At 48.6% G+C, this 26,581-nt stretch overlaps 3 protein-coding genes across 3 annotated transcripts; 1 reads left to right on the forward strand and 2 right to left on the reverse strand.

The window, feature by feature from the left end:
• Nucleotides 1-617: 617 nt before the first annotated feature.
• Nucleotides 618-2,366, reverse strand: nono (non-POU domain containing, octamer-binding). The gene has a single exon (XM_079738497.1). It carries the CDS (start codon nt 2,230-2,232, stop codon nt 871-873), a length of 1,362 nt encoding a protein of 453 aa, XP_079594623.1. The 5' UTR covers nt 2,233-2,366; the 3' UTR covers nt 618-870.
• A 179-nt stretch (nt 2,367-2,545) lies between these two features.
• Nucleotides 2,546-9,146, forward strand: pold2 (polymerase (DNA directed), delta 2, regulatory subunit). Its single transcript, XM_079738483.1, has 11 exons — nt 2,546-2,678; nt 2,865-3,092; nt 3,202-3,323; nt 3,432-3,555; nt 3,680-3,794; nt 3,906-4,104; nt 4,547-4,627; nt 5,363-5,520; nt 7,434-7,561; nt 8,123-8,224; nt 8,633-9,146. The coding sequence occupies exons 2-11, from the start codon at nt 2,867-2,869 to the stop codon at nt 8,791-8,793; spliced, it is 1,416 nt and encodes a 471-aa protein (XP_079594609.1). The 5' UTR covers nt 2,546-2,678; nt 2,865-2,866; the 3' UTR covers nt 8,794-9,146.
• A 112-nt stretch (nt 9,147-9,258) lies between these two features.
• On the reverse strand, nt 9,259-25,828 carry aebp1b (AE binding protein 1b). The gene is made up of 22 exons (XM_079738380.1): nt 25,351-25,828; nt 23,250-23,408; nt 22,990-23,076; nt 22,450-22,833; nt 22,103-22,168; nt 21,448-21,513; nt 20,913-20,987; nt 19,680-19,751; nt 18,914-19,023; nt 17,238-17,386; nt 17,075-17,159; nt 16,132-16,276; nt 15,944-16,032; nt 15,421-15,544; nt 14,807-15,003; nt 13,284-13,460; nt 13,033-13,196; nt 12,277-12,908; nt 11,728-11,867; nt 11,544-11,643; nt 11,166-11,332; nt 9,259-9,959 (listed from the first exon to the last, which is right to left on the reverse strand). The coding sequence occupies exons 1-22, from the start codon at nt 25,580-25,582 to the stop codon at nt 9,609-9,611; spliced, it is 3,771 nt and encodes a 1,256-aa protein (XP_079594506.1). The 5' UTR covers nt 25,583-25,828; the 3' UTR covers nt 9,259-9,608.
• Between the last annotated feature and the right edge of the window lie 753 nt (nt 25,829-26,581).

Consider the following 26,581-nt stretch of genomic DNA (forward strand, 5'->3'; position numbering starts at 1 on the left):
TGTTTAAATACAATTCCCATATATTTTTTCAGCTCTCCTTTAATGCATTATAAGCCTTTAACGCTTTCAGGTCAGAGGCCACCAGCTTTGAGGTTTCAAGTGTTCTTAAACGGATCTTAAATCGAACATTGTGAAAGTCAGCTCATGGATCCCCATTACAGTCTGACCAAAGGAAACTCTTGCATAATTGTACATTGCATAAGCCCATCCATTAATGATAGCTAATGCTGGGCCGACATGACAAACACGAGGTGTGTGTTGTCTGACAAATCAGTCTGCGATGACTTCCTTCTCGATCTTTATTACAGAAGTCCCCTCTTACTCATGGCTCAGTAAATACCTTGTCTCCATGCAGCCATTTGCTTTTCACAAATGGGTTTGGTGGATTCCGTATCAAAGTTGATATTAGTAATTTATTGAAGCACCATCTTGATCAGAATGTATTTGGCTTATGAATAACAGCCATGACTGTACCTCAATTGCTTGCCACACACACACACACACACACACACACACACACACACACACACACACACACACACACACAGCAATAATTCCGAATTCTATTAAAAATAAATGTGTATGAGTATACTCTGAATAACAGGAAGCACTTTGGGACATCATGAATTTATTCAAGGAAAGCTGAAAAGTGACAAAATTATTTACTGTTCCAATGAAAAGTACATCAACTTCAGAAAGAAAGTAAAACACTTTGAAAAAATTGTAACTATACTAATCAATGTCTTGTAGTACAAAAAGAAAAAATATAGGAAAAAAGAAGCCCATGCATCATTTATCAAAGTTCAATAGCACTGTTATATGAACGTAAAATAAAGAATCGGGAGAGGAAAAAAAAAAAAAAAAAGGACTTTAAAATCTGCGTTGCTTATTGGGTCCATAGTCACCTGGACCGGGGAGGCCCCTCGGGAAGCCGCCCTGCTGGCCTCCGCCACCGGGCATGTTGTTGTTGTTGTTGCTGCCGGGGCCGGGGCCCATCAAGGAGGTGTTCTCAGCAGACATGGGTGGGTTACCGGCAGGACCTGCGTTGCTACCCATCAAGTTCCTATTCATTGGCATCCCGTGGCCGCCAGCCATATGCATCCTCATCTCTTGCTCCCTGACTTCGGGGAAGTTCCCCCTGAATCCCTCCTGCTGCCTCTTCATCATCTCCTCCCCGCGCATCCTCACCTCCTCCTCTCGCCGACGCCTGTCCTCCTCCTGTCGGATCTCGGCCTGCTTTCGCTTCTGCATCTCCTGACTGTGGAGCTCCTCCATCCTCCGGAGCTCCTCCTGGCGGCGGAGCAGGTCCTGCCTCATGAGGATCACCTGGTGCTCGTGTCGGGCCGCCTCCATCTCCTGCTCCAGCTTCTCGTGGGCCTCCTTGATGTTCCGGTCCACCATGTCGTACTGCTGCTTCTCCATCTCCATCAGGGCCTTCCAGCGCATGGCGTACTCGTACTCGAAGGTCCCTGGCTGGGCGAACCGCGGCGGCTGCTCTCGCTCTTTGTGGTACTGCTGGTTCTTGTTCACCAGCTTCTCTGACAGGCCCTCGTCGTCGTCGAACTGATCCATGGGCTCCACCGTCACGGGTCTGGGGAAGGCGGTCAGCAGGAAGGCACCCTCGCCGCACTTATCCAGCGCCTTCCTGGCGGCTGGCTTGGAGGTGTACTCCACGATGCCTTTCCCCGTGGGCCGTCCCCTGTCATCCACGATCACTATGGCTCTCTCGATCTGGCCGAACACGGCGAAGGCCTCCTCCAGCAGCTCGTTTGACACGAAATCGGGCAGATTCTTCACGGTCAACGCGGCGCCGTGGGTCGCGAAGCGAACCCGGATCTGCCTGCCTCTGAACGGGGTATCGTCGAGCTCGGCTCGGGCGATCTCGGCGATGATCCGCGACTCCAGCCGGATGAACCCGAAGCCCCGGTCTTTGTTGATGAAGATCTCGGAGGGCTTGCCGTACTTGGAGAACAGCTTCTCCACCTCTGGCTCGGACACCCCCGTCGGGAGGTTCCCCACGAACAGCCTGCTACGTTGGGTGTAGGCCTTTTCTCCGGGTTTTCGGAAGTTTTGCAGATCCAGGGTCAGGGCCTCGTTCGGCTCTGGTTTCGCGTTGTGCTCTGGATGCTGACCGTTTGTGTTCATTCCTCCTCCGGGCTTCTTTTGCTGCTCCGCGGGCCCCGGCTGTCGGGGCCCGTGGTTCTGCGGAGGAGGACCCCTGTTTCCTTGCATTTTCTTTCTTTTAAAACCCCAATTATTCTCCAATCAAGTCTTATTTGTTTTTTAAAATGCGCTCCCAAGCAGTAAGACGGTCGCGCACAAAGAGCTGAAAATGGCCGCAGCTATCGTAGCTACAACCAGCGGGCTAGGCTAACAGCGCTGTTGTGATCAGTGTTGCCAGATTGGGCCAGGTTTCCCTCCATATTTGGCCACCTTGGCTGCAGCAAGTCAACACTGGTGGCCAGATGGGGCGGGAATCTGGCCAGATCTGGCAACACCGGTTGTGATTTGAAAGAGACGGCGTCACTTTATTCTTGACGTATTCAACATGCGACGCCGACGGTAATTTCGCGGGAGTCTCGATGTCGTTCCTTCGTTCCCCCGCTGGTGCATGAACTGATCACGTTTATAATAGTCCGAAAACGACCAACAACCAACGCGGAATAACTTATAGAAAGGTAAGATTGTGTTTACCATGAACATTGCACGTTGTCATTATTGTCGGGTTCATATGTATTTTACAACTGTGTCTGAAGGCTAAATTGCGACCATGTATTGTGTGACAGTGACACCGACAGGGAGGAGATGAAATAACATCAGCACGCTTCATGTTAACACCAGTATCGTGTTTAACCGTCTTCCAGTCATGTTCTCCGACCTGAGTGCCTTGCGAGAGAGTTCGACTCTGCTCTGTCGCCCGGGATCCGAGGACCAGGGGCCGGTGTTTGACAGGGTGCTGCCCGCCTACACTCCCTGCTCTGAACGGTTCAGACTGGGCGACCGGAGCTATAATCGTCAATATGCACATATTTACGCAACACGTCTCATGCAAATGACGCCTGGGCTCACAGAGAGAGCCAAGCAGAGATGGGGTGAGTTTTGGTTTTATACTAAGGTTTACGCTGAACCATTTGTAGTGTATGAGGCATGACTTATGTCTTAAGCCGCTTGTTTGTGTTACAAATGCGTATGCTCTCACAGGAGAAGATGTATGCATTCGGAAACTATGCGATCTGCAGACAGGGGAGCAGTGTTGCATTGTGGGAACCCTGTTTAAGCATATGGACATGCAGCCATCGATTCTGAAGGAAATCAGTGAGGAGGTAAGGTTTCACCGCTTAAAATTACACACAATCAAACCCACCATGGCTGTATTGCCAAGGAGCGATGCTCTAGTCCAACGCTAACCTGTGGTTAATTCTTCCATGAAGCACAATCTCCTGCCTCAGCCGCCCCGCACAAACTACATCAGTGATTCCGACGAACTCATTCTAGAGGACGAGCTTCAGAGGATCATGCTGGAGGGCAAAATCGACAAAGACGTCTGTGTCACCGGTCGGTTTCCATCGTTAAGGGATGACTGCTTTGTATGCGTGTGCAACAGCGATGATCTAGCAGCAAAAAAAACAAAAGAGCTTCTTTTAGCTGTGGCGCTAAATCTCCATATGCCCTCTCTCAGGTAGCGTCATTGTCATTTATGGCGCCGAGAAAAACATTGGGAAGTTCTCGGTGGAGGACTTCTGCACTGCCGATCTCCCTCCGCAGACAGCCCGGCCTTCGCTGAGCTCTGACCGGTATAGCTGCTCGCACATGAGTCCACAAGAGACACCCATAAAACCCACTCACTTTGCACGCAGAGCGCGATCGATTGTCAGACTAAATGCTGGTTTCCGTGGCGGGTCCAGGTTCGTCCTCCTGGCTTCTGGACTGGGTCTCGGCAGTTCTGGCGCCGACAGCATGCTCAGTCTGCAGCTGCTGGTTGACATGGTGACCGGTCAGCTGGGGGACCAGGGGGAGCAGAGTGGGGCGGCCACCATATCCAGAGTCCTATTGGCTGGGAACCTCCTGAGCCAAAGCACCCAGGACAAGGAGGCCTCCAACAAGGTATGCTGCGGTCCGGTCTGCGGCAAACTGATAAAAGGAGTTTCCTTAACCGTTATGTTGCTGATGAGGACCTCACTGATGGATGTAAGCCGTCGCTACGTAGCCCATTTTATAGATAGTTTGCTCTGACAGAGTGCTATGTGGATAGGCTACAAATCATCGTATTTCAGATATGCTGTTGAGGAATGTTTTGATTATTAGACAGTTTGCCCCCTTGCACCTGAATACGAACAAACGTCTTCAATACAAATGAGTTTAAATCAAGGTGACTGTTTGAACTGAGGTGTTTTGAGAAGAAGGTAGTGAGAGAATGGCATTTTTGTTACATGATTAATACACCGGAATCGTTTCCTGCTACAAATATCCTTCAAGACGTGTGTCCTTGGAAATGCTATGAAGCAGTTGAGCGTGATAACAAGTGGCCTCCACTGTGTGTCCCCAGCCCAGGTATCTCACCAAGAAGACCCAGGCGGGCAGCGTGGAGGGGATACGCCTGCTGGACGAGCTGCTGCGCCAGCTGGTGGTGAGTCTCAAGGAGCCATGGAGGTGCATCGTGCACGTCCTCGTGCAGAGTAACGCACCTTACAATCTGCGCCAAGGGTCTTTGGGGGGGCAGCTAGCTGGTGAGACAAATTCGGAAGTCAGGATCGTAATACCCTGTTTGTAGATGTGATGCCAACGCTGTAATGCAAATGCAGTGATGGATTTGCCTACAACGACATACAGAGAAACAATTACTTAGAGGTTGTATCAGCGATGTTGGGTGACGTCACTTCTGTTGGTAGTTGAAGCGAGATCCCAAACAAACAAACAAACCCCTCCCTTCCCTGTTTCGTGTATCCAGAAAAAACGATCATGAACGCAGCGCAAAAACCCCACAACACCCACCCCTTTTGTCGGTGATTGGTTGGAATACTATTTAATTTGGTTTTGAGCGGTTGGTAGTACCATTTTGTTTTTGTGTACAATCTCGGAGCATAGGCTGCCTACAGAGACGTGTTTTTTTGACGGCCTGCTTATGGGGGGGGGGGGGGGGGGGCAGCTAGCGGTTCCTGAGGAAAGATCAGATGAATGTGATACTTTATGTTTCGGCCTAGAATCGCATTAATTCTGGTCAACTGAATGATTTTTCTCCCTCTTTCTCCTTTCATGTATGTATGTATGTATGTATGTATTTACGTAACAGACAGACATACCGTACGTACGGTATGTCTGTCTGTTATTGTGGTCATCTGAAGGGTGTTCCCTCTCTCTGCAGGCGTCGGTGCCGGTGGATGTGATGCCGGGCCAGCATGACCCCACCAACTACACCCTCCCCCAGCAGGCCCTGCACCGCTGCATGTTCCCCCTGGCCTCGGCGTACCCCACCCTGCACCTCGTCTCCAACCCCTACCAGGCCGACGTCGACGGCATCAGGTGAGCGCTCGTTTACCACCGAGGCAGAAGGCACCTTTGTTTCGTCTTTGGGGGTATAGATTGAGATCGGAGGTATTCTACATCAGATGGAGGCCCCTACTCTGTAGTCATTTTAGGTCCCATAAACTGAACATACAGTGGGGCAAAAAAGTATTTAGTCAGCCACCAATTGTGCAAGTTCTCCCACTTAAAAAGACGAGAGAGGCCTGTAATTTTCATCATAGGTAAACCTCAGCTATGAGAGACAAAATGAAAAAAAAATCCAGAAAATCACATTGTCTGATTTTTTTTTTAAGAATTTAATTGCAAATTATGGTGGAAAATAAGTATTTGGTCACCTACAAACCAGCAAGATTTCTGGCTGTCACAGACCTGTAACTTCTTCTTTAAGAGGCTCCTCTGTCCTCCACTCGTTTCCTGTATTAATGGCACCTGTTTGAACTCCATATCAGTATAAAAGACACCTGTCCACAACCTCAAACAGTCACACTCCAAACTCCACTATGGCCAAGACCAAAGAGCTGTCAAAGGACACTATAAACACAATTGTAGACCTGCACCAGGCTGGGAAGTCTGAATCTGCAATAGGTAAGCAGCTTGGTGTGAAGAAATCAACTGTGGGAGCAATTATTAGGAAATGGAATACATACAAGACCACTGATAATCTCCCTCGATCTGGGGCTCCACGCAAGATCTCACCCTGTGGGGTCAAAATGATCACAAGAACGGTTAACAAAAATCCCAGAACCACACGGGGGGACCTAGTGAATGACCTCCAGAGAGCTGGGACCAAAGTAACAAAGGCTACCATCACTAACACACTACGCCGCCAGGGACTCAAATCCTGCAGTGCCAGACGTGTCCCCCTGCTAAAGCCAGTGCATGTCCGGGCCCGTTTGAAGTTTGCTAGAGAGCATTTGGATGATCTAGAACAGGTTTGGGAGAATGTCATATGGTCAGATGAAACCAAAATAGAACTTTTTGGTAAAAACTCAACTCGTCGTGTTTGGAGGAGAAAGAATGCTGAGTTGCATCCAAAGAACACCATACCTACAGTGAAGCATGGGGGTGGAAACATCATGCTTTGGGGCTGTTTTTCTGCCAAGGGACCAGGACGTCTGATCCATGTGACGGAAAGAATGAATGGGGCCATGTATTGTGAGATTTTGAGTGAAAACCTCCTTCCATCAGCAAGGGCACTGAAGATGAAACGTGGCTGGGTCTTTCAGCATGACAATGACCCCAAACACACCGCCCGGGCAACGAAGGAGTGGCTTCGTAAGAAGCATTTCAAGGTCCTGGAGTGGCCTAGCCAGTCTCCAGATCAGAGATCTCCAGAGATCTGCATGGAGGAATGGGCCAAAATACCAGCAGCAGTGTGTGAAAACCTTGTAAAGACTTACAGAAAACGTTTGACCTCTGTCATTGCCAACAAAGGGCATGTAACAAAGTATTGAGATGACCTTTTGTTATTGACCAAATACTTATTTTCCACCATAATTTGCAAATAAATTCTTTAAAAATCAGACAATGTGATTTTCTAGATTTTTTTTTTTCATTTTGTCTCTCATAGCTGAGGTATACCTATGATGAAAATTACAGGCCTCTCTCATCTTTTTAAGTGGGAGAACTTGCACAATTGGTAGCTGACTAAATACTTTTTTGCCCCACTGTATGTGCCTTTGCAAATACACTAATAGCAGTTGTGATGAGGTAGGGAAAAACTTTATTGGTAGCTACTGCTTTCTGCTCCTTATAATGCTTTTTTTTTTTTTTTTGCAGTTGTAATGCAGGCTCATCTGGGTTTCATATAATCTTTTTGTTACAAGTTTCAATTCAGTTTTAAAAAGCCAGAGATTTAGAGTCTTTAACGTTGATATCATCTTGCGCTTGCCTCCCTTCCCCCGATGCAGGTTCCTGGGCACCTCGGGACAGAACGTGATGGACATCCACAAGTACACCAGTATGACCAACCACCTGGACATCCTGGAGAACACCCTGAGGCTGGGCCACCTGGCGCCCACGGCCCCCGATACCCTAGGTGCCGCCTCGGTGCAACCGTCTAATGTTATTATTCCCTCCCTCACTTTGCAGCGGATTCAGGCCTACAGCAACAATAAGGCTCTGTTTACACGACGACACCCGCGGGTGAAAACGACCAAATATTTTATCAGATGTGCCTTTCGTTGAGACGGCGATGGTGTTTTAGGGCCTTAAAAACACAGTGAAACCACCCTCAAGAGTAGAAATCTTAAGAGCGCTCCACCCTTGCGTTTCCGTCTAAAGTGTTAACAACGCAAAAGTGTGCTCTGATCTTCTCAGGCTGGCTCTCGTCTCGTACGCGTCGACGTCACATCCATGTGCGGTACAGGCAAAACAACAACAAATGTGTCGGATCTCACACACTTTTGCGTCACCGTATGCACGCAGATATCCCCCCAAATACGCTCGTCTAAACGCAGAATAAAAAGTGAGAACGCAACGCCACCTTAGTGTTTTCTGCCAGATCGCTTTTCAAAGTCAGCCTTAGCCTTAATTTGCCTTAGTCAGAAACTATGTTCTTTTCACCAACGGTGTTTTCTTGTATTTGTTTGTTTTCTAGGATGTTATCCGTTCTACAAGAAGGATCCTTTCATTCTGGAGGAGTGTCCCCACGTGTACTTCTCTGGCAACGCACCGTCTTTTGACTCCAGGACTATAACGGGTCAGTACCAGTATCAATACTTTAGTGCTAGTATATGTAATTGGAACGGTCATTTATGGCACTGCCATTAGGATAATAATCCAGTATTATGACACATGATCTTTGAGGGGTATGTTATGTTTGTTTTGAACAAAATGTTTTTTAAATGTCTAAATGTTTTTTTTGGGTTCTGCAACAGCGGCTTGGTTTACACTCAATGAAGATCTAGATTCTGTTTTTGAACCTCAACTGTAACACTCGTCTGTTCACCCAACACCCTAGCCGTGGTCTGTGCCGACCCGAGTTTGGACGTGCGCCGAGGTTCAGCCGAGCTCCTTATTATTCCCCCGGTGCCGCTCTGCATGTTATTGTCCTTTTACCTTCCTGTGTTTTAGAGTCGTCTTTCTTCCGTCCTCTGTTATTCACCAGGTCCTGACGGCCAGCAAGTCCTCCTAGTGACCATTCCAGAGTTTGTCACGACCCAAACGGCCTGCCTGGTGAACCTGCGGACCCTCGAGTGCGAGCCAATGAGCTTCTCCTCTTTCTCCCCCGCAGACGAGGAGGACAGTGAGATGAACGTCAGCCATTGACGTCTTCGCACGCATACACACAAGCACTCCCGCACACACACATGTAATGTCCAGGGCTTTCTTGGAGACTACTTTCATGTCGAATTCAGTGTTGTCTCGAACGAGTGTAACGGCATCAACAGAATTGTGAAACAATCTCTGAACAATGACACTATTCGCTTCAAAGTGCCACTTATCCATGTGTTGTAGGCTAAAAACAATTAGCATCTTTAAAAGACTTTGAATGCCAGTGAATAGCCATTCTAAGTCTTCACGTGTCACTGATCTGTTTACTTCCAGAAGAAGAAAGCATGTGTTTTAATTTAAGACCTTTTGTGGCAACAGTCTTGAACGACCAGTCATCACGACGAGCATCACACCAAATACTATGTAATAAACTTTCAGCTGTTTTTCTAAATTGGTAGTGGTGTTGTTTGTACTGTTTAGCTTTGATGGGGAAAAAAAGACCAGTTGTTCCATAATTAGTCAAGTAAAAAATAGATGCCATCTTTATTTTCAGTATGCAATCCGCATAAATATGTCCCGCTCAAAGCCAAGTACATTCACAAGTAAATCTTCTATATCGAAAAACAGTAAAAACAGAGTGTGGAAAGTTAAGGCTACATGTAACCAGTAAACCATTAGTTACAAAACATGTGAAATTGACAGATCCAAACAGGTATTCAGCTGTTCCCATAGTGGACATATTATACACATAACAGGCTTCCGTTGTTTATCATTTAACAAATACACTTATGATCGCCATTGTACTAAAGCCACCTGTGTGTGTGTGTGTGTGTGTGTGTGTGCGCGTGTGTTTGCGTGTGTGTGGGGGTTTAATAGTCATCGATTTTGTACTCATAATCCCCAGTTGAAGACTGTCCCTCCTCGACCATCCAGGGGCTGTACCAGGATGTGGTGCTCTCTATCGGTGCGGCTGTCGTTGTCGTTGTCGTCGTCGTCGTCGGGGGTAACGTGGTCGTTGACATCAGCCTCATCCTCTCCTGCCTCAGGCGGCGCAGACGAGCTAACCGTAACTTTCTGAGGCCCTGGCGGTCCACTGCGCCGCTCGCTCTGGTTGAACTGTGGGTCACCGCCACGCCTCGGTTCTCGCCCCCTACCCGGGTTTGTGTTCGGCCGCCGTGGCTGAGCAGACGGATCGGCTTGTTGCCGTGCATGGCCATGATCTGTGTAGACACAGATCGAGTAGGGCAATGGTTTATGAGAACATCCGGAGTGGCTGCCAGGCTGTGGCCGTGTGTGGCCCTACTGGGCTGCCTTGCTTTGGATTAAACACTGAAGAAATCCAGGGTTATTTGGTGAATAGGATTTAGCCCACCTTAAGGGCTGATTATGGCTCCACGTCGACGCAACGCAGACGCTTCGACGCAGTCGTGAACCTGTTTCGGTGATGCGTCGGGTTTTAGTGAGCGGACCCATCACAGCCCTTGCTGCTGCGTCGCCTCGACGCAAGGTTAACATTTTTGGGAGGCGCACGTCAGGCCCTTGCGTTGGACGCGAGGAGGGTCCGCAAACCCCCTTGCGTTGCGTCGACGTGGAACCATAATCAGCACTTCACTCTCCACAGCAAACACCCACGCACACCCGGCCTTCCCTAACAACCATGTGACTACACCGACAAAAATGGACCCTAAAGTAACCTTCCAGCTCTTCTTTCATATATTCCTGAGATAATCTCCCACATACAATTCTACTTAGGGATATACAAAGCCAACAACAACTTGGGACTGTAAAAAGAAAGTGTGTTTCTGCGAATCCTGTTTGGGAAACCGGGGCTTTTGCGCCCTGCTTCACCTCCCCCTTTGTCTCTCTTCCTCTGGCCTACCCCCCCAGGCTCTAGTGGGGGTCGTGGAACCGTCCTGAGACCCTCCCACTGATGTGTGAAAGCCCCACGCTCCCTTTGTTCTCTGTCATAGGAGTCTCACTCTATCAATGTGTCATCTGAAGACGGCTGGCTAGGCCATTTTTATTCCCTTTCACATTAACTATAATGAAAACTATACGTTATTAATTTTAAATTAATATTAGGGCCCTCCAAATGTTAAATATTAGAAGCATGTGATGCCTACTAAGCATATTATGAATATGGAACTCGCCAGGGGGAGCCAATGGGGGGAGGGGAGCGATTGTATCAGGGTGGCTGTACCACCCCTGGGGGGCGCCACTCTCCAGTAGTAAAATAGTCAAAGTTACCTCTCGAGCAGTTAAAGCCACTTAATCACGCTACAGGTCTTTTTTAGTCTCTACGTAGTTAAGGCTACGACTGTTAAGTAGCGCATATGCTAACCAAACACCACTTCTCATCAAGCCATCCTCTGAAGGAAAGGCCGGGTGAAGCAGTGCTGACGGAGGGGATCGTGAGACCCGGTCACCTGTTTGATGCGGTCCCAGTTGGACTTGGCCAGGTTGAAGCTGCAGGCGGTGGCGCCCGCCTCGTAGCCCACCACACACAGCTTGGTCATGGAGGTGAAGCCCTCAGCCCGCACCGTCACCTGGTACTCCCCCGGGTTAAGCAGGCGCCAGTAGTCCCCGCCGGGTGCTTCAGGGAACCAAATAAAAAGGTAAAAATATACTCAGCCATAGTACTGCTTTCAGCACGTAAGAGGATTAGGGCCACGTGATTTTTTTTCTTTTTCTTTTTTGCGGGGTTCTGAGTTAGAAGTCAAAATTCTGAATTTAATCTCAAAGTTCTGACTTTTAACTCAATTCTTGGATAGAAAGAGCTCAGAGCGCTAGTTGAACGGACGGACCTGTGGTGACGTCGTGTTCGACCCCTTCCACCGACACGGTAGCGTTTTTGATTGCGTTTCCTTCTTGGTCCTTCACAACGCCCCGGATGCCTCGATGCACCTGATTGGAGAAAAGACAGTGTTGGCGTTCATTTATTCAGTACCCGATACGGCGTGGTCCTGTGCACGCTTCTCGGCGACTGACCTGTTCCATAAAGGTCAGCATGGCCTCTTTGTTCTTCTCCCACTCGTACGCCAGCTCGCTCTCATGCGGGAACTTATCACACCCCAGGAAGATGGACAGCTCAAGACAGTTGGTGTGCAGGTAACTGAAGTCGTTCATACCTGAGGGGAAAGATGGTGAGCGGAGAGCACCTCATTGGTCCACCAGAGGGCGCCATACGTCTTCACTAGTCCCAATGGAACCTCAACTAGGGGTGTGCGTTCAGTGTGCCTGCCTAGAAAGACAAACTCCATCGCCCTTCCATTTTATCAAGACTATTTAAATGGACTGCATTTATACTGCGCTTTTCTAACCGGAGGCCACTCAAAGCACTTTACAATATTGCCCCATTCATGCACACATTCACACAACAATAGCGGTGTCAGACAATCAGGGCGACAACCAGATCGTCGGGACCAGTTAGGGTGAGTCTTACTCAGGGACACCTCGGCACTCTACGAGGAGCCGGGGATCAAACTAGCGACTTTCTTGTAACCAGCCAACCCGCTCTACCTCCTGAGCACTACTCACTGCCTGTGATGGGCTTCCACTTGGCCCGGTTGACGATTCCCACCCCGACCGCAGCGTCCTGTCCATGGCAGGAGCCGTGGTAGTTGTTGGTCATGCTCAGGTGTGTGGAGGTGTAGGAAATTGCCAGCCACCTGAAAAGGGACTCATCGGCAGTCTTTCGAGCCTCGTCTTCGGGCTCAGCATAACTGTCAGCCCCTCTTCCTCGATCGTCCTCTTCCTCCTGCCTGTGGCCGTAGCCGTGGTCCTGACCGTAGCCGTGGTCCTGACCGTAGCCTGGATCCTGACCGTAGCCTGGATCCTGACCGTAGCCTGGATCCTGACCGTAGCCTGGGTCCTGACCGTAGCCTTGGTCATGGCCCTGGTCGCGGCCCTGGTCGTAGCCATGGTCATAGCGCTGGTCGTAGCCATGGTCGTGGCGCTGGTCGTAGCCATGGTCGCGGCCCTGGTCGTAGCCATGGTCGCGGCCTTGGTCGTAGCGCTGGTCGTAACGCTGGTCCGGGCCCTGGTCGTAACCGTGTTCGCGGCCGTGGTTGTAAGCGGTCCCTCGCCACTCCTCTTCTGGGTCATAGCCCCTGTTTGCATACTCATCTGGTTCTTGGTCGCCGTACCCTCGGTCATAACCATTGTCGTACCTGCGAGGAAATCAAGGGTTGGAAGGAGTCGGATGGTTTACTTTGGTTTGATTACGTCTCTAAAGTGAGAGGGAAGGAGTAGTCAAATGGAAGACTGGTAGAATTTCAGAACAGGGAGGCCTACTGTCTCTTCTTGCGGCTGTGGGGCCTTTGGCTCTCCGGGGCCTTGTTGAGCCTGAAGCCGTCGAAGGGGTAAGCCACCACCCTCTCTCCACCCTGGAAGTTTGCCCCCAACACAAACGCATGGCTCTCCATCCACGAGATGATGGCCCTCGTCTCGACGGCCATCTGGTGCAGCAGAGCAGGCGGACACATGTCAATCACACTCGAGGAGATCATTTTGGAACCAATCGATCGAGACCAACCGTCTGTTACCGAGGTGTTCGCTGCCATGTTCTCGGGCGTGGCCACGTGGTGGTTGGGGGTGAGTTTGGGCACCATGCCCTTGTCCTGGGCGTCCCACAGAGCGCTGTTCAGGTCTGGGAAGTTCTCAAAGATGTCGTAGCCGTCCTCCGTGTAGTGGCCCGTCTTCCAGCTGCTGAGCTCGGAACCCTGCGGAGGACGAGGTCGTTGAACAGGTGGTCATCGCGTGGAAACCAATGGGAGGCGAGTTGCCACAACAGCACTGTGAGTGCTTTTTGATATGAGGAGATGCGTGTGTTTGAGTTGTTGTTGTCACTAGAGATGGGCGATATGGCCTAAAATCCATATTGTGATATACATTGCAGCCTCTTGCGATAACGATATATATCACGATATAAAATCATAAAATAACTGTTTCAGAACAGGTTACATAGACCCTAAGGAAAGCCAAACTGCTAAATGTATTTTAAAAAAAGAGAAATATAGTATGTCATTTCGAGAACATTTATTGTGAAACACTGTAATCATACAACATAATGTTGCAGATAAATAAAATTAGTATTGGGTTTCTTTCCTTTAGTGCAAACCATTCTAAAAGGCACTACACTTAGTTTAAGTCCTTGGTTCTTAAATGCCACCCAAGATGCAGAGAACAGGAAAAACGGGTGTCTTTCTAGATAAGGAACAGACACTGTACTGACCATTAGGGATGGGCATGATTAATTGATGATCGATCATTGATTGTTAAGATTTTTGTCGATTACGTGATATTTTTAACCATCAAAAGGAGGTTGACCCAGCCGGAGAGGTGGTCTCGGAGACGTTGCTCAACATGGAGCAAAGAGGAGACGGAACGTCTTTTGGATATTTGGGTCCGATATCCAAAAGACATTCCGTCTCCTCTTTGCTCCATGTTGAGCCACCACCCGACGGTCCGACAAAAGCAAGTAAAAAGTATGCTTTAAAACATAACTTAAAAATGCCAATGCATTTAACACATTCCAAGTCAGGATGAGGGAGAAGGAGTTGGACCAGTCCGCAGATCAATGTATATCACGCTGGATATCCATGATTGTTTACTTTCACCGGTGCTTCCCCCCCCCCCTTTTTCTTTAACGCTTTACAACGCCCCAGACCTTTTTGTCCAATGATTTAACCCATTCAGACCGGATCACGCATCTGTGCGTGTTTACCTTTAAGACCGGATTGCGCGTCAATGCGTGTTTACCATTAACCCATTTGTACTGGCTGCGCGGAGCAACATTGTATCTACTAGATACAATGTTGCGCCGCACAGCAGCCGGTACAAATGGGTTAACGTTCTTTGCACACATGCAGGTTTGTTGACGAATTCTGGCACTGTTGCGAAAATTGCAATGTGAAAAGGAATTGCACCAAACCAAAAATTAAACATTGTATTTTGCGTCATCAACATGCATTATCGCGATAGAGCGATAGAATTAAAATCTCTATCGTACGCCATTTTATTTTATCGTTTATATCGTTTATATCGCGCATTACTAGTTGTCACCCACCACTTCGAAGGCCGTCTCGTGTCCGTCGGGGTTGAGCGAAGGCACCAGGTGGATGCGCGTTCCCTCCACAAGCCTCTGGACTTTGCCGTTCCTGTCCTTGTACTCCTTGCACAGGTACTGCATGAGCAGCAGGATCATCTCCCGGCCCACCGCCTCGTTTCCATGGAGACCCGCGGTGAAGCGGAACTCTGGCTCACCTGGGGGAGAGAAGCGTTTTTTAATAACCGTTTGAGGTTCACGAGAGCAGCGGTCGACCAGGTCTCTATAAAGGCTTCTGCTAGATTACTGAACGGTAATGTCCTTTAAACCCCGGAACCACAGCCAGGAGCTGTGGCCAGATCACAGGCCTGGGCTTGTGTACTGTTTGTGTGCGTTCTGTACACTTTCCATGGATGGGGGGGAACTTAAAGAGCAAGAGGGCGCTATGGACTTCATAAGGCACCCACCCCCAGGTAATTAAATTGGAGAAAGTATTACGCAAACATGCAGCTAGACGATTTTAAGAGTAAGAGACACTCAAACTGCGGCCAGGGGAAAGGATGGGCCGGGAAGACTTCAGTACTTCAGAATTGTATTCAAATACCCAAATTTTGGTCAAACGGACACGTCCTCACCTATCTCATGCTCCGTGGGGTTGCCAGAGATGACCATGGCCACGATATCCAGACCCTTGGAGCTGAGGCCCAGGCTGTAAACGTTGGTGATGTTAGGGCATTCGTCGTTCACCGCCTTCATCAGCTGAACGAGTCAAATGAACAATGGCAAGGAGAAGAGGTTCAGCTGCATAAGAGGACAGTCAGTGTTCATAGTGTTGCAGGTCACACGATTGGGTAAAATTTAACCGTATGTTAACCGAACACATAACATACAGGTATCTAAACCTGGAGCACACAGTGTTGGAGTGTGAATCACACTCTACTCACTAGACTGTATAGATCCAGTTGTACTGAAAGTGAGATCTAAAGCAGAATGTGTGCACGTCCCTCTCTGCACGTCAATAGTTTGGCCACTAGGGTACAAAATGTTGCCTGTTACCCGAATGTGTAAAGGTTAAATGTTAGATCATTTACTCAACACAAATGTTCGTTGCACTAAGCGGCCCGGGGCGCTACTACTATGCCGGACTAGGCTACCCACCGACACCATGTCAGAATAGCTGTGGTGTTTGAATTTCAGGTAGTCCACTGGCGTCACTTCATTCTGACTGTACCGGATCTTCTCCAGGTCTGTGATGGCGAAAGAGAAGACAAAGAAAGGTATCAGTTGTATTTTTACAAAGGACCTAGTGGGGGATATTTGCGTTTGGGTGTAATTGCACAGTTTACCAGGTAGGGGGCAGCCGAGGACCTCTGCCCGCATACACAGACTGCCGTTCCAGCTCTGCGGGATGATCCTGATGTAGCGGGCAAGCACTGGCTCAGCCAGCTGGTTCATCACCGGAGTGTCCTTATCACTGTTTCCAAAGAACAGCTTTTGAAACGGAGAGAATGAAACCCAAACAGAGGGAGACGGAGAAAAATAATGATTTATTAGGTTATTAGGGTATTATAGTATTTTGAGGAGGGGTGCAGTTGAAGTCATACACATGTAGGGAAAAGATTACCCCGTGCGTTGGGAAGGAATCACCTTCATAGACATTTTTAGAAACCCCCAAAAATTAATATAGAATTAACAATTTTTTTTCCGAAGTGACTTGAACAATTAATGCATATAGAGGTCAGTGTAATTCCGGCGAAAATTGAACCCAGGGTCTTTATCGGACTCATAAAGACTCATAAAATAAGCCCTCCAGACACTTTATTTCATTGAGTATTGAGTATAGAGCTTGCCCGGAGCAGCCAAGTATCAAGAGGAGATATTGTTAAGTTAAATTTGTTGGTGCCTCTATTATATTATTTACGGTAGCTGGTAATCTATTTTTTGAACAATATTTGGTTAAAAAAGGCAAATTTGGAAGCGTTCGCTGTGCCCTTGGCCAATAACATGGAATCCATTTGGGCTGTTAGCATTGCTCCGGGCAACCTCTTACTCAATTATCAACGAAAAACCCTTATTTTATGTGCCTTCATGCCGAAAAGACCCTGGGTTAAATTTTCGCCTGAATTACACTTTAAGGAGGGGATAGGAGTGAAACGCCCTGCTCAAGGATACCAGCAGGAGACCGTTTCAGTGTTCGATCCCAGAACCTTGCGGACGGGTGTCTAACACTCAAACCACTAAACCACCGATTCGGCCCTACATAAAGGAGCAAGCAGTACTGGAACTCACCCAGTCAGAGTACCCATCGTGGAAGTTGGTCCACTCTCTGCTGTCGTTGCTGAAGCTCAGGAAGTACGACATCACGTAGTCGGTCCTGATGAAGAGGTGTCACAATCAGGTCACAAGCACACCAGGGTTACCGGCCTACGCGTGTGTTGGTTCTCCTGCTCACTCGTTCTGGGAGTCTTGGGAGTCACGGCCCTGGGTGATGACGCCGGTGAACTCGGTGTCCTTGCGGGCGTCGATTTCCAGCCAGTGCTCCTTGTCCTCCGTGTTGGCGCACCACGCGCCCCCCCTCATGTTGTCCTCGTCGTCAGAGCTCTGTGGAACGCAGGGGAGGGGCAGCCAGTCAAAACGGTTCACAACGTCCACAATACATTGTGGACATTGAGGTTACTCCACATGCAGCGGCAAGTTTGCATCAAAGTATATAAAATATATTATTAATATATTAAAAAGTAAGCATGCTTCTGTTTGATTTTGAGGTTAGTTTGGAGTTCTTTAATGACTCAGTAAATCTCAGCATTAAGTGGTTTCAAAACATAATAGTTCCCACATTGCCTCTGATGTATAGCTAGATTTATGTATCTATTTATTTATCTATAATGGCTGTACACTCCAGGGGACGGTTGAGGTGGTACTTCAAAGGAAACATGGTAAGACCACCCTACAAGCAGCAGGTTGTTTGTTTGAAAGTTTGTGATACTACATCCTTAAACCGTCCTTAAACTGAGCCCCTAGGAGCCGTCCTGACAGACATGATAATCAGCGCTGTGGAGTCACAACACTAGAAGATAAGATCTGTCAATCCACTGCTGACTAAAAGGTTTACAAACTGTGTGCCTGAGATTAAAACATGAGAATCGACTTAAAAGCAAAACCTAGAGTTTAAGGTGAGTCCCTTTTTGTTTTTGTTTTCAAGCAAACATTGTGATTTGAAAACACATCGTCTTTCCATTCAGTCAATGAGAGAGATAACATAATGTTATGGTGATCTATGAATTGAATATGCTTGATTTATTTTGTGAAAACTAGTTATTGGTAGAAAATGGGTACATTTTCTGAAAGGTAAATTGTTTAACTGTTTCAATCTTAATATAGAGAATCTTGACCTTTGACTAATAAGAAGCATAAACATCTTTAAAAACAATGATGCATTTTCCTCGAAAAAGCCAGGATAAATCTGTTTTAAGTATTAGCTTCTCATGACATCCTTGGCCTCCACCTGATGAAGGAGAGTCTTTTTGAAGGGAAATATCTCTTTAATAAACTTCAGGGTAGTATGGTGGAACATTTGCTGGCTTTGTAGTGCAGCAGAAAAGTCAAACTCAAGTATGAATGAGTTTAGGTATAAACTGACTGGACTGTGACTGCCAGAGCGGAAGAGGTTACAGACATTACGCATCACTGTTATTATTTTCCAGACTGTAGTTAGTATAAATTGTAAGCTCTGGTAGTAAAGTGACGGCTGTAGTGTACATCATATATTCACACCCAGCAGAGTTGTGTGTGTGTGGTTTCACACGTGTTTATTTATTGTTTGTGTGTGTATATGAATTTCCTTGCGTGTGCATGTGAGTTTGTGCATGTCTAGTTGTGTGTGTGTGTTTGCATGTCTACGTCTACTTGTATTTCTTTGTCTGTGTTCGTGTGTGTATCTGTGTCTGCGTATCAGCGTGTGTGTGTGTGTCTACTTGCGCACGCATGTGTGTGTTTGTGCGTGTCTGCTTGCACTTGTGTTTGTGTGTGTGTGCATGTCTTTGTCTGGCTGGGTGTGTTTATCTGCGTGCGTGTCCGCTTGTCTGCGTGCGCGCACGTGCGTGCGTGCGTGCGTGTGTGTGTGTCTACCTGCATGTTGAGACGGGCCCTCTGCGCTGCGTAGCGGTACTGGGAGATGGAGGAAGCCATGATCTGGTCCGCCTCGACCTTATGAGACTCCAGCCCCAGGGGAGGGCATTCTGCCGGGGTGGTGAGGGGTAACAGGGAGGAGCCGGGTCAGAACAGGGGGTAACAGGGAGGAGCCGGGTCAGACCAGGGGGTAACAGGGAGGAGCCGGGTCAGAACAGGGGGTAACAGGGAGGAGCCGGGTCAGACCAGGGGGTAACAGGGAGGAGCCGGGTCAGACCAGGGGGTAACAGGGAGGAGCCAGGTCAGAACAGGGGGTAACAGGGAGGAGCCGGGTCAGACCAGGGGGTAACAGGGAGGATCCGGGTCAGAACAGGAAGGAGCCGGGTCAGAACAGGGGGTAATCAGGGGGTAACAGAGAGGAACCGGGTCAGAACAGGGCCGGCTTAGGGGGTAACAGAGAGGAACTGGGTCAGAACAGGAAGGAGCCGGTTCAGAACAGGGCCGGCTCGAAGTAATAAAATTCAATTCGAATCACTTTATCCGTCCCCAAGGGGCAATTTAAAGGGGGCGCATGACAGTAGCTAAAAAAGAGACACAATCAACAAACACAAGCAGCACACACACTGCATAATTAACAAACACACGCATCTCACACACACACACACACACACACACACACACTACACAATCAAGGAACACACACATCGCAACAACAACATGTTGGTAACACCACGGAGAGGGCATAGTGGGGAGAGGGGGACCTTACTTTTGGGCTCCTTGTAGACGCGAGGCCGTTTCTTGGCTCGCTCCTCAGCCTCCCTGAACTTCTCGGCTCTCTCTGTGTGGACATCGGAGAAGAAAAAACAAACACACAAAAGCTATCGTTTGTCCTTTCAGCTGCCCACGTCTTGGAAATGAATACGTGAAGCGATTCATGATTATGCTGAAGACTGAAGACTTTGAGACAGAGCATGTGACTTGAGAGGCCCCTGAGAGCCGGCTTCTCAGGGGCCCAGATGTGTTTTGTTCTTCTCACGTCAAGTATGAACTCAATCCGAATCATGTTGTTTTCAGAATCTAAAACAGACTTTGTTGAGCTGCATTTCGAGATCTTTCTCCCGAGTTGAAATACCACCTCTGCATGTTGCTTTGCTTCAAACCTCCATTTATACTAGATTACGGTTTACGTCTCTGGAGGTGCCAGAAGCAGTAAGTGTTGATATGCAGCAAGACATCTGGCTTCCCATGGTGCTCTGCTCATGGTGGCAACGATAATCTCATCATGTGCATTTTGGGGCCAAACGTAACCTCAGTCTGCCTCCCAGAACTTTGTCAACTTGAACCCAATGACAAGGTGAACTGCAGAGAGCGGGTTCCGCCCTATTGAAACTTAGCTCAACAACGGCATACGTCTCTGGCGTCTAGCGGCGTAACCTTACACCCCGACAGCCAAACCAAACATCCGCGGACACCTCGGGCCCTGGAGCAGAACCCAGCACGTGGCAGGCGTCTCGGGAGACAGCATCGCTTTCCGCTGCTTTCTCCCTGCATCCTTTCCTCCCTTTTTCCTTTGAGTCTCTCCATCAGCGCACCGTGGCTCTGTGCGAGTATTTGTTCTCAAAAGATGTGCAACAGTCACAGATGCTCATTCCCGCCCTCTATGTCTTAATCAGTCTGATAGCCAATGGATTCGCCAGGGGATTTCAGAACTGTGAGTAATTTTGAAGACACACTAAAACCGTTGTCGCGGTTTGTTGGCTGTGTGGTTGACCTTTTGGTGCCTGATGTGAAGCAATAGCGTATCTATAGACAAAGTCCCGGTGCCAGATGTTCGCGTGGTGTGTGTAATCACATCTGAATGCTCTGTTTTAGCCCCAGCCAGAGTCTAGGCATGCCAAAGTCAAAGGCCATGTTCTTTGATTTAGAACTTTTGGCATGATGGGTAATGTGTCACAGGGATATGGTTGGCTAAACAGAAAACACATCTGGCTTGCCTTACCTCTTTCCTTTCTTTCCAACTCTTTTACTCTTTCCTCCTCCAGACGTGCTCTCTCTAGCTCGTCCTCTTTTCTCCCTGCGCAAAATGAGACACTTTTCGTTTCTTGCTAATGATTTTTCAAACTCATTTCAGTGATTGTTATTAAGTGATAGGATAGTGTTTATTGTCCCCAAGGGGCATTTTGGTTTGCAAACAGTAGTCAACACAGCCAATACACACCATAAAATAAATAAAAAACACCTGATTGTTGCCTTACAGAAAAAGGAGGCCACTGATGAAGGAAATAATCATGCTTATTGTAAGGCTGCCTTAATTACTCCTAATAAGTCTTACTTCAGGCTATTGCTTTGTTGTTTGGAGAATAATTTAGCTAGCTAGCTCACAAAATCTAAAACCTAACACAAAATTGTAGATGACTCCAATGTACAGAGTAGGACATGAAATACTACCATACAGCACTGTATAATTATAATGATGGCTATGTTTATGCATACATTGTGTGTTTATTATCTTGTGCGTGGGGGTGTGTACGTACATGGTCGATAGTCCTCATAATCCTCGTACCAGATTTTTCCATAAGGAGAGGTGACAGCGGGCACCTCTGATTTAAAGAAAATACAAAGCTTTAAAGAGACTCAGAAGAACACAGCACACGTGAGATTAAAGTCAGACATTTTAAGAGATTATACGCTCTGAACCTGTAAATTATACAGTCACACTACAATATTCGAGCTAGGACCCCTTAAGGGAGCCCAAATGGCCAGATTCCTCTTACCACAACAATCGCTCTCTATTTGGATAAGGAATTAAATGAAGCTCTTGCAACAGCCAGTATAGTCATTGAAACTCGGGCAGTTAAAATGTTTATTTCACGTCCCCAAGTGTGTTATTTTTACAGGGTTAAAGTTAGATAAAAGCTTTTTAATTTTTTCTAACAAACCTTATAAAAACAAACTTGTACCCAATAAACAGAGTGGCAACCACTCACATTATAGTACAGAAAATGAGGGTGAGCTCTCAGGAAAACTGTTTCCAATTGGATCAGAAATGTGCGAGGGAGTTTTATGCTGTTCCGGCACACATGGCGTTTTATTTTGAACACAGTTCTACGATTCACTCCTGTCGTTCCTTCGGGCGATCGTGTGACAGTATTGAAATATCAAACCGTTTGACCGTGAAACTGATCTTACCTGTTACTACCTCTACCACTATCTCAGGGTTGCTGTCTGGGAGTGGAAGGTGTTCTGGAACCTCGGCTACAAGAGAAGAGTAACAGAGTTAAAACTGATGCCAGATGTGAGTGTTGCAGGAGACTGTGTCAGCAAGACAAAAATGTAATAAGAGTGGAGGTTGCTGGAAAATAAATGGCTCTAATTGGGCTATAATGGATTGATGAATGAATGGATGGACAGGTAATTAGCACATTTCTCCCTCAGTCTTAAGATTTCAACTCCTCGGACAAAGCTGTGAGTGAACGCATCAAACTGAAGGAGGAGGAGGAGGAGGAGGAGGAGGAGGAGGTGGTGGTGTTACTCACATGTCTCATCCCAGTAGTCCCCAGTCCCATCCACCTGAGGTGGAGTGGTGACCTTCCAGTCGTAGTAGGAGTCTTCGGTCCCGGTCTCCACTACGTCCGGCTTCCAGTCGTAGTCACCGGTGTTGGTCCCGGTAAAATCCGGCTCCGGTTCATACTCCAGTCCAGGTTCGGGTTCAGGCTGTGGCTCCGGGTCGTACTCAGGCTCCGGTACAGGCTTTGGTTCCGGTTTGTACTCCGGCTCCGGCTCAGGCTCCGGTTCAGGCTCCGGCTCCGGCTCCGGCTCCGGCTCCGGTTCCGGTTCCGTGAAATCGTCCCAGTTGGACCAGTAGTCCCCGTCAGTGGTGGACGGGGTTGGACCCTCCCCATCTGGGTTCCAGTAGTCATCTGCCAGAGACGACCACGAGACCATGAGTTAAGCGTGTGTGTGTGTGTGTGTGTGTGTGTGTGTGTGTGTGTGTGTGTGTGTGTGTGTGTGTGTGTGTGTGTGTGTGTGTGTGTGTGTGTGTGTGTGTGTGTGTGTGTGTGTGTGTTGTTACCTACCACCACCGTCAGTATAAGGGTAGTCTGGGTAGACAGGTACTGTGGTCATTTCCGTAGGCGGTTCCGTGGGTGGTTCGGTTGGGGGCGCTACACACACACACACACACACACACACACACACACACACACACACACACATACACACACACACACACACACACACACACACACACACAAATTAAAACAGTCAGGCAACATCAGGTTGTAGAAAAGGCAGCACAGTGTTCAGATCCAGGAGGAGAGCCAGGCCGCGCCCTCACCTGTGGTGGTGGGGGGCAGCGTGGTGGTCTTGCCCTTCCCCTTCTTGCCCTTCTTGTCGGCCTTGGGCTTCCTGGTGGCGTTGGGGTCCTTGGGTTCCTTCTTCTTCTTGTCCTTCTTCTTCTTTTTGCCTCCTTCATCTGGCGCTCGCCTCACCCGGCCTGCAGCACATGAGACAGAGCTGCAGTCTGGCTCTTTATTAGGGTCTTCCTGTCTCTTCCTCTCCACCTCGCTCTTCTCTTCATCCCTCCTCCTCTCTCTTCCTCTCACTTCTTCTCTCTCTTCCTCTCTCTTCCTCTTCCTCGCTCTTCCTGTCTACCCCTCTCTTCTCCTCTCTCTCTCTCTCGATTCCTCTCTCTTTCTCTCCCTCTCTCTCTTCCTCTCTCTTTCCTCTCCTTCCTCTTTCTTTCACTCTCTTTTCTTCCTATCTCTACCTCTTCCCCTCTCTCTCTTCCTCTCTCTCTCTTCCTCTTCCTCTCACTTCCTCTCTCTTCCCCTCACTTCCTTTCTCTCTCGCTCTTCCTCTCTCTTCCCCTCTCTCCCTCTCTCTTCCTCTTACTTGCTCTCACTTCCTCTCTCTTCCTCTTCCTCTCTCTTCCTCTCTCTTCCCCTCACTTCCTCTCTTCCTCTTCCTCTCTCTCTATCCCCTTCTCTTCCTCTTCCTCTCTTTCTCTCTCTTCCCCTCTCTCCCTCTCTCTTCCTCTTACTTGCTCTCACTTCCTCTCTCTTCCTCTTCCTCTCTCTTCCTCTCTCTTCCCCTCACTTCCTCTCTTCCTCTTCCTCTCTCTCTATCCCCTTCTCTTCCTCTTCCTCTCTTTCTCTCTCTCTTCCTCCCTCTACCGCTCTTCCTCTCTTCCACCATCAGGAAAGCTGTCTGCCTTTCTCGATTGGTGGACAGTAGGAATGATATCGGCCCGTGACGATACCACCAGCCATTATGTGATGTTAATAAAACCAATGAACTGGCTTGTATCGATGATGATGATGACGTAGGTGCTGTGATGCTCAATTCTGTTTTGTTGTTTTGCTTAACAAAGTGGGTCTTGATGAGCTAAAGCCTTGATGATCTAAAGCCCAGAGCTTACTGTCCAAGAACACAACATCAGACATTTGTGTTTACTGTCACAATTCAACACAGCTGAGGAATGATGTTTTTCTGGTGGTTAGCTTTGGGGGCCATCCCCTCTGAGGTTGCCAGTGAGGATGTCTGTGCACAAGTCTTAGTCACATCAGTGGCTCTGTGTGGAAAACACTCCTCTCAGTTTCCAGCAGTAGTGCTCTATAAGCCAACGTTTAATAGCAGACCCTCTGTCCAGACACCACACTGAAAATATCACATGACCAACCTCGCCACACTAAATAGTAAGACATTTGCAAAACAGGGTACAATTAAGTGTTGATTGTTAAGGTAATTGGATTCATTAGAGAAAGGGTCTGGCATGCCTCTTATATCTGTCCTTTTTTTTTTCAGAAGAAGAAAAAACGAAAATCATGAGCATCTTGAGAATCCATCGTGGATGTAGACTCAGAGTCAGCATGAATCACTCAAGGCTGAGGCAACACAGAGAGAATGGAAAAGCCAGTGTCATAGAAATACGTGAGTAAGATCCTCCGGCCTTGAGGTCTTTGTAGAATGGAGAGAATCCTGGCTGGTGCCTGGCTGTTAATCTGAACCGAGTACACCCATTTCTCTCATTAACTTCCAGTTGTGGAAGAGGGATGTTGGCTAGGTGAGCATCTGGAGATCTTCTTTGGTTCTGGAAATGACCAAGAATTTTGTGTGTGTGTATGTGTCTGTGTGTCTGTGTCTGTGTCTGTGTGTGTGTGTGTGTGTGTGTGTGTGTGTGTGTGTGTGCACTCGTGCATGGTATGTGAACCCACACATAAACATTTCAAGACAAATAATATATCCTCCAAAAAACAAATAGCTTGAAGATCCCACATTCCTTGCTCTTTTTTTGTCTTTTTTATTTTTTCAAGTGTGCTGCATTGGACATTTTGAAGTCTTGTGCAACTGCGCAACAGACCCCAAATAACGACATGGAAGGGGTGTTTTATTGCACCCTGTTGTCAGTTATAGTGTTAGTACGAGTGTCGTCATACCTGCCAGCGCAGCCTCCCCTGTGAGGCGCTTGGACCTCCTGGCGATGACCGGAACTCCATCGATCTCCGGGTCATCCAAGGACTCCTCTCCCGCAAGTGTCCCAGGCTCCTGCACCTCCTTGGGCTGCTGGAGAGGGACGATCCCCCCGGCGCCCTCTCCTCCTCTGGGGAGCAGCACCACGCACACCACGGCCAGCAGAGCCACTGCCGCCACCAACGCCTGACCCCTCATACCGAGGCTCTCTCCAAGCACAGAGCGGTCCTCTTTGTGTGTTTTTCTCCCCTGTCCCACAATCTGACCGGGAGACTCTCCACCACGTCGAGTCGGGATCCGGTATGAAGTAATGCGGCGTGCCGAACCCACTGACCTCGGTGCGCTTTAGCTAGTCCCCGGGGCTCCTTGCCATGCGAACTCACCTTTAACAACAGTGTCGGGGAGCGAGGGAGAGAGAAGCACGCGCAGTGTGAGCCTCCAACTTGCAGCCACACTTCCACTAGAGGCGAGACACTGGGTTCCTCCGAGACCCAGGGAGGGGAGAGGAGGGGATAAGGAGGGGGCAGGAACACAGTTTGGGAGGGAGAGAGAGAGAGAGAGAGAGAGAGAGAGAGAGAGAGAGAGAGACAGAGCGAGAGCCAACCAGCAATGAACCGGCAAATGAAAAGGGTTCCTAATACCCCTTAAGGCTATGGTCAGCTGAAAAAAAAAAGAAAAACACCGGCCATGATCCCCCTCACCTGGCCGACGACAAGTCCCAACAGGTGCAGGGATCAGACAGCCACACGAGACGGGCGTGGAGAGGGGTGCTGGGGCAGTCGGTCTGGCAGCTGGGCTGGTGGTGGGGGGTAGGTGATAGCAGGTGAGGCCACCCTAAGAGGCGGTTTGCAGCTGTGGTTAGAGCGGAAAGCTCCAGACCACCTTCAGCGGCTCGGTCAAAATTCCTTGCCGGCTCGCGGTCTCTCACCCAGCAGACTAGAGGTCTCTCACCCTGCAGACTGCAGACTAAAGGTCTCTCACCCAGCAGACTAGAGGTCTCTCACCCTGCAGACTGCAGACTAAAGGTCTCTCACCCAGTAGACTAGAGGTCTCTCACCCTTCAGTCTGGAGGTCTCTCACACTAGAGGTCTCTCAGTCTAGAGGTCTCTCACCCTGCAGTCTAGAGGTTTCTCACCCTTCACCCTCCAGTCTGGAGGTCTCTCACCATGTAGACTAGAGGTCTCTAACCCTGGAGAC

The sequence above is a fragment of the Pollachius pollachius genome (assembly GCF_949987615.1).
Source record: "Pollachius pollachius genome assembly, chromosome: 1".
Classification (NCBI taxonomy): Eukaryota; Metazoa; Chordata; class Actinopteri; order Gadiformes; family Gadidae; genus Pollachius; species Pollachius pollachius.

Bases quoted from the DNA above. Each gene is read 5' to 3' on its own strand.
- aebp1b (XM_079738380.1), bottom strand. From the start codon at position 25,582: ATGAGGGGTCAGGCGTTGGTGGCGGCAGTGGCTCTGCTGGCCGTGGTG. The intron at 17,160-17,237 runs GTGAGCAGGAGA...CCTCTTCATCAG, and splicing joins TCCCAAGACTCCCAGAACGA to GACCGACTACGTGATGTCGT. The intron at 13,197-13,283 runs GTAACAGACGGT...CTGCTGCACCAG, and splicing joins ACATGGCAGCGAACACCTCG to ATGGCCGTCGAGACGAGGGC.
- pold2 (XM_079738483.1), top strand. From the start codon at position 2,867: ATGTTCTCCGACCTGAGTGCCTTGCGAGAGAGTTCGACTCTGCTCTGT. The intron at 4,105-4,546 runs GTATGCTGCGGT...GTGTGTCCCCAG, and splicing joins ACAAGGAGGCCTCCAACAAG to CCCAGGTATCTCACCAAGAA. The intron at 5,521-7,433 runs GTGAGCGCTCGT...CCCCCGATGCAG, and splicing joins GCCGACGTCGACGGCATCAG to GTTCCTGGGCACCTCGGGAC.
- nono (XM_079738497.1), bottom strand. From the start codon at position 2,232: ATGCAAGGAAACAGGGGTCCTCCTCCGCAGAACCACGGGCCCCGACAG.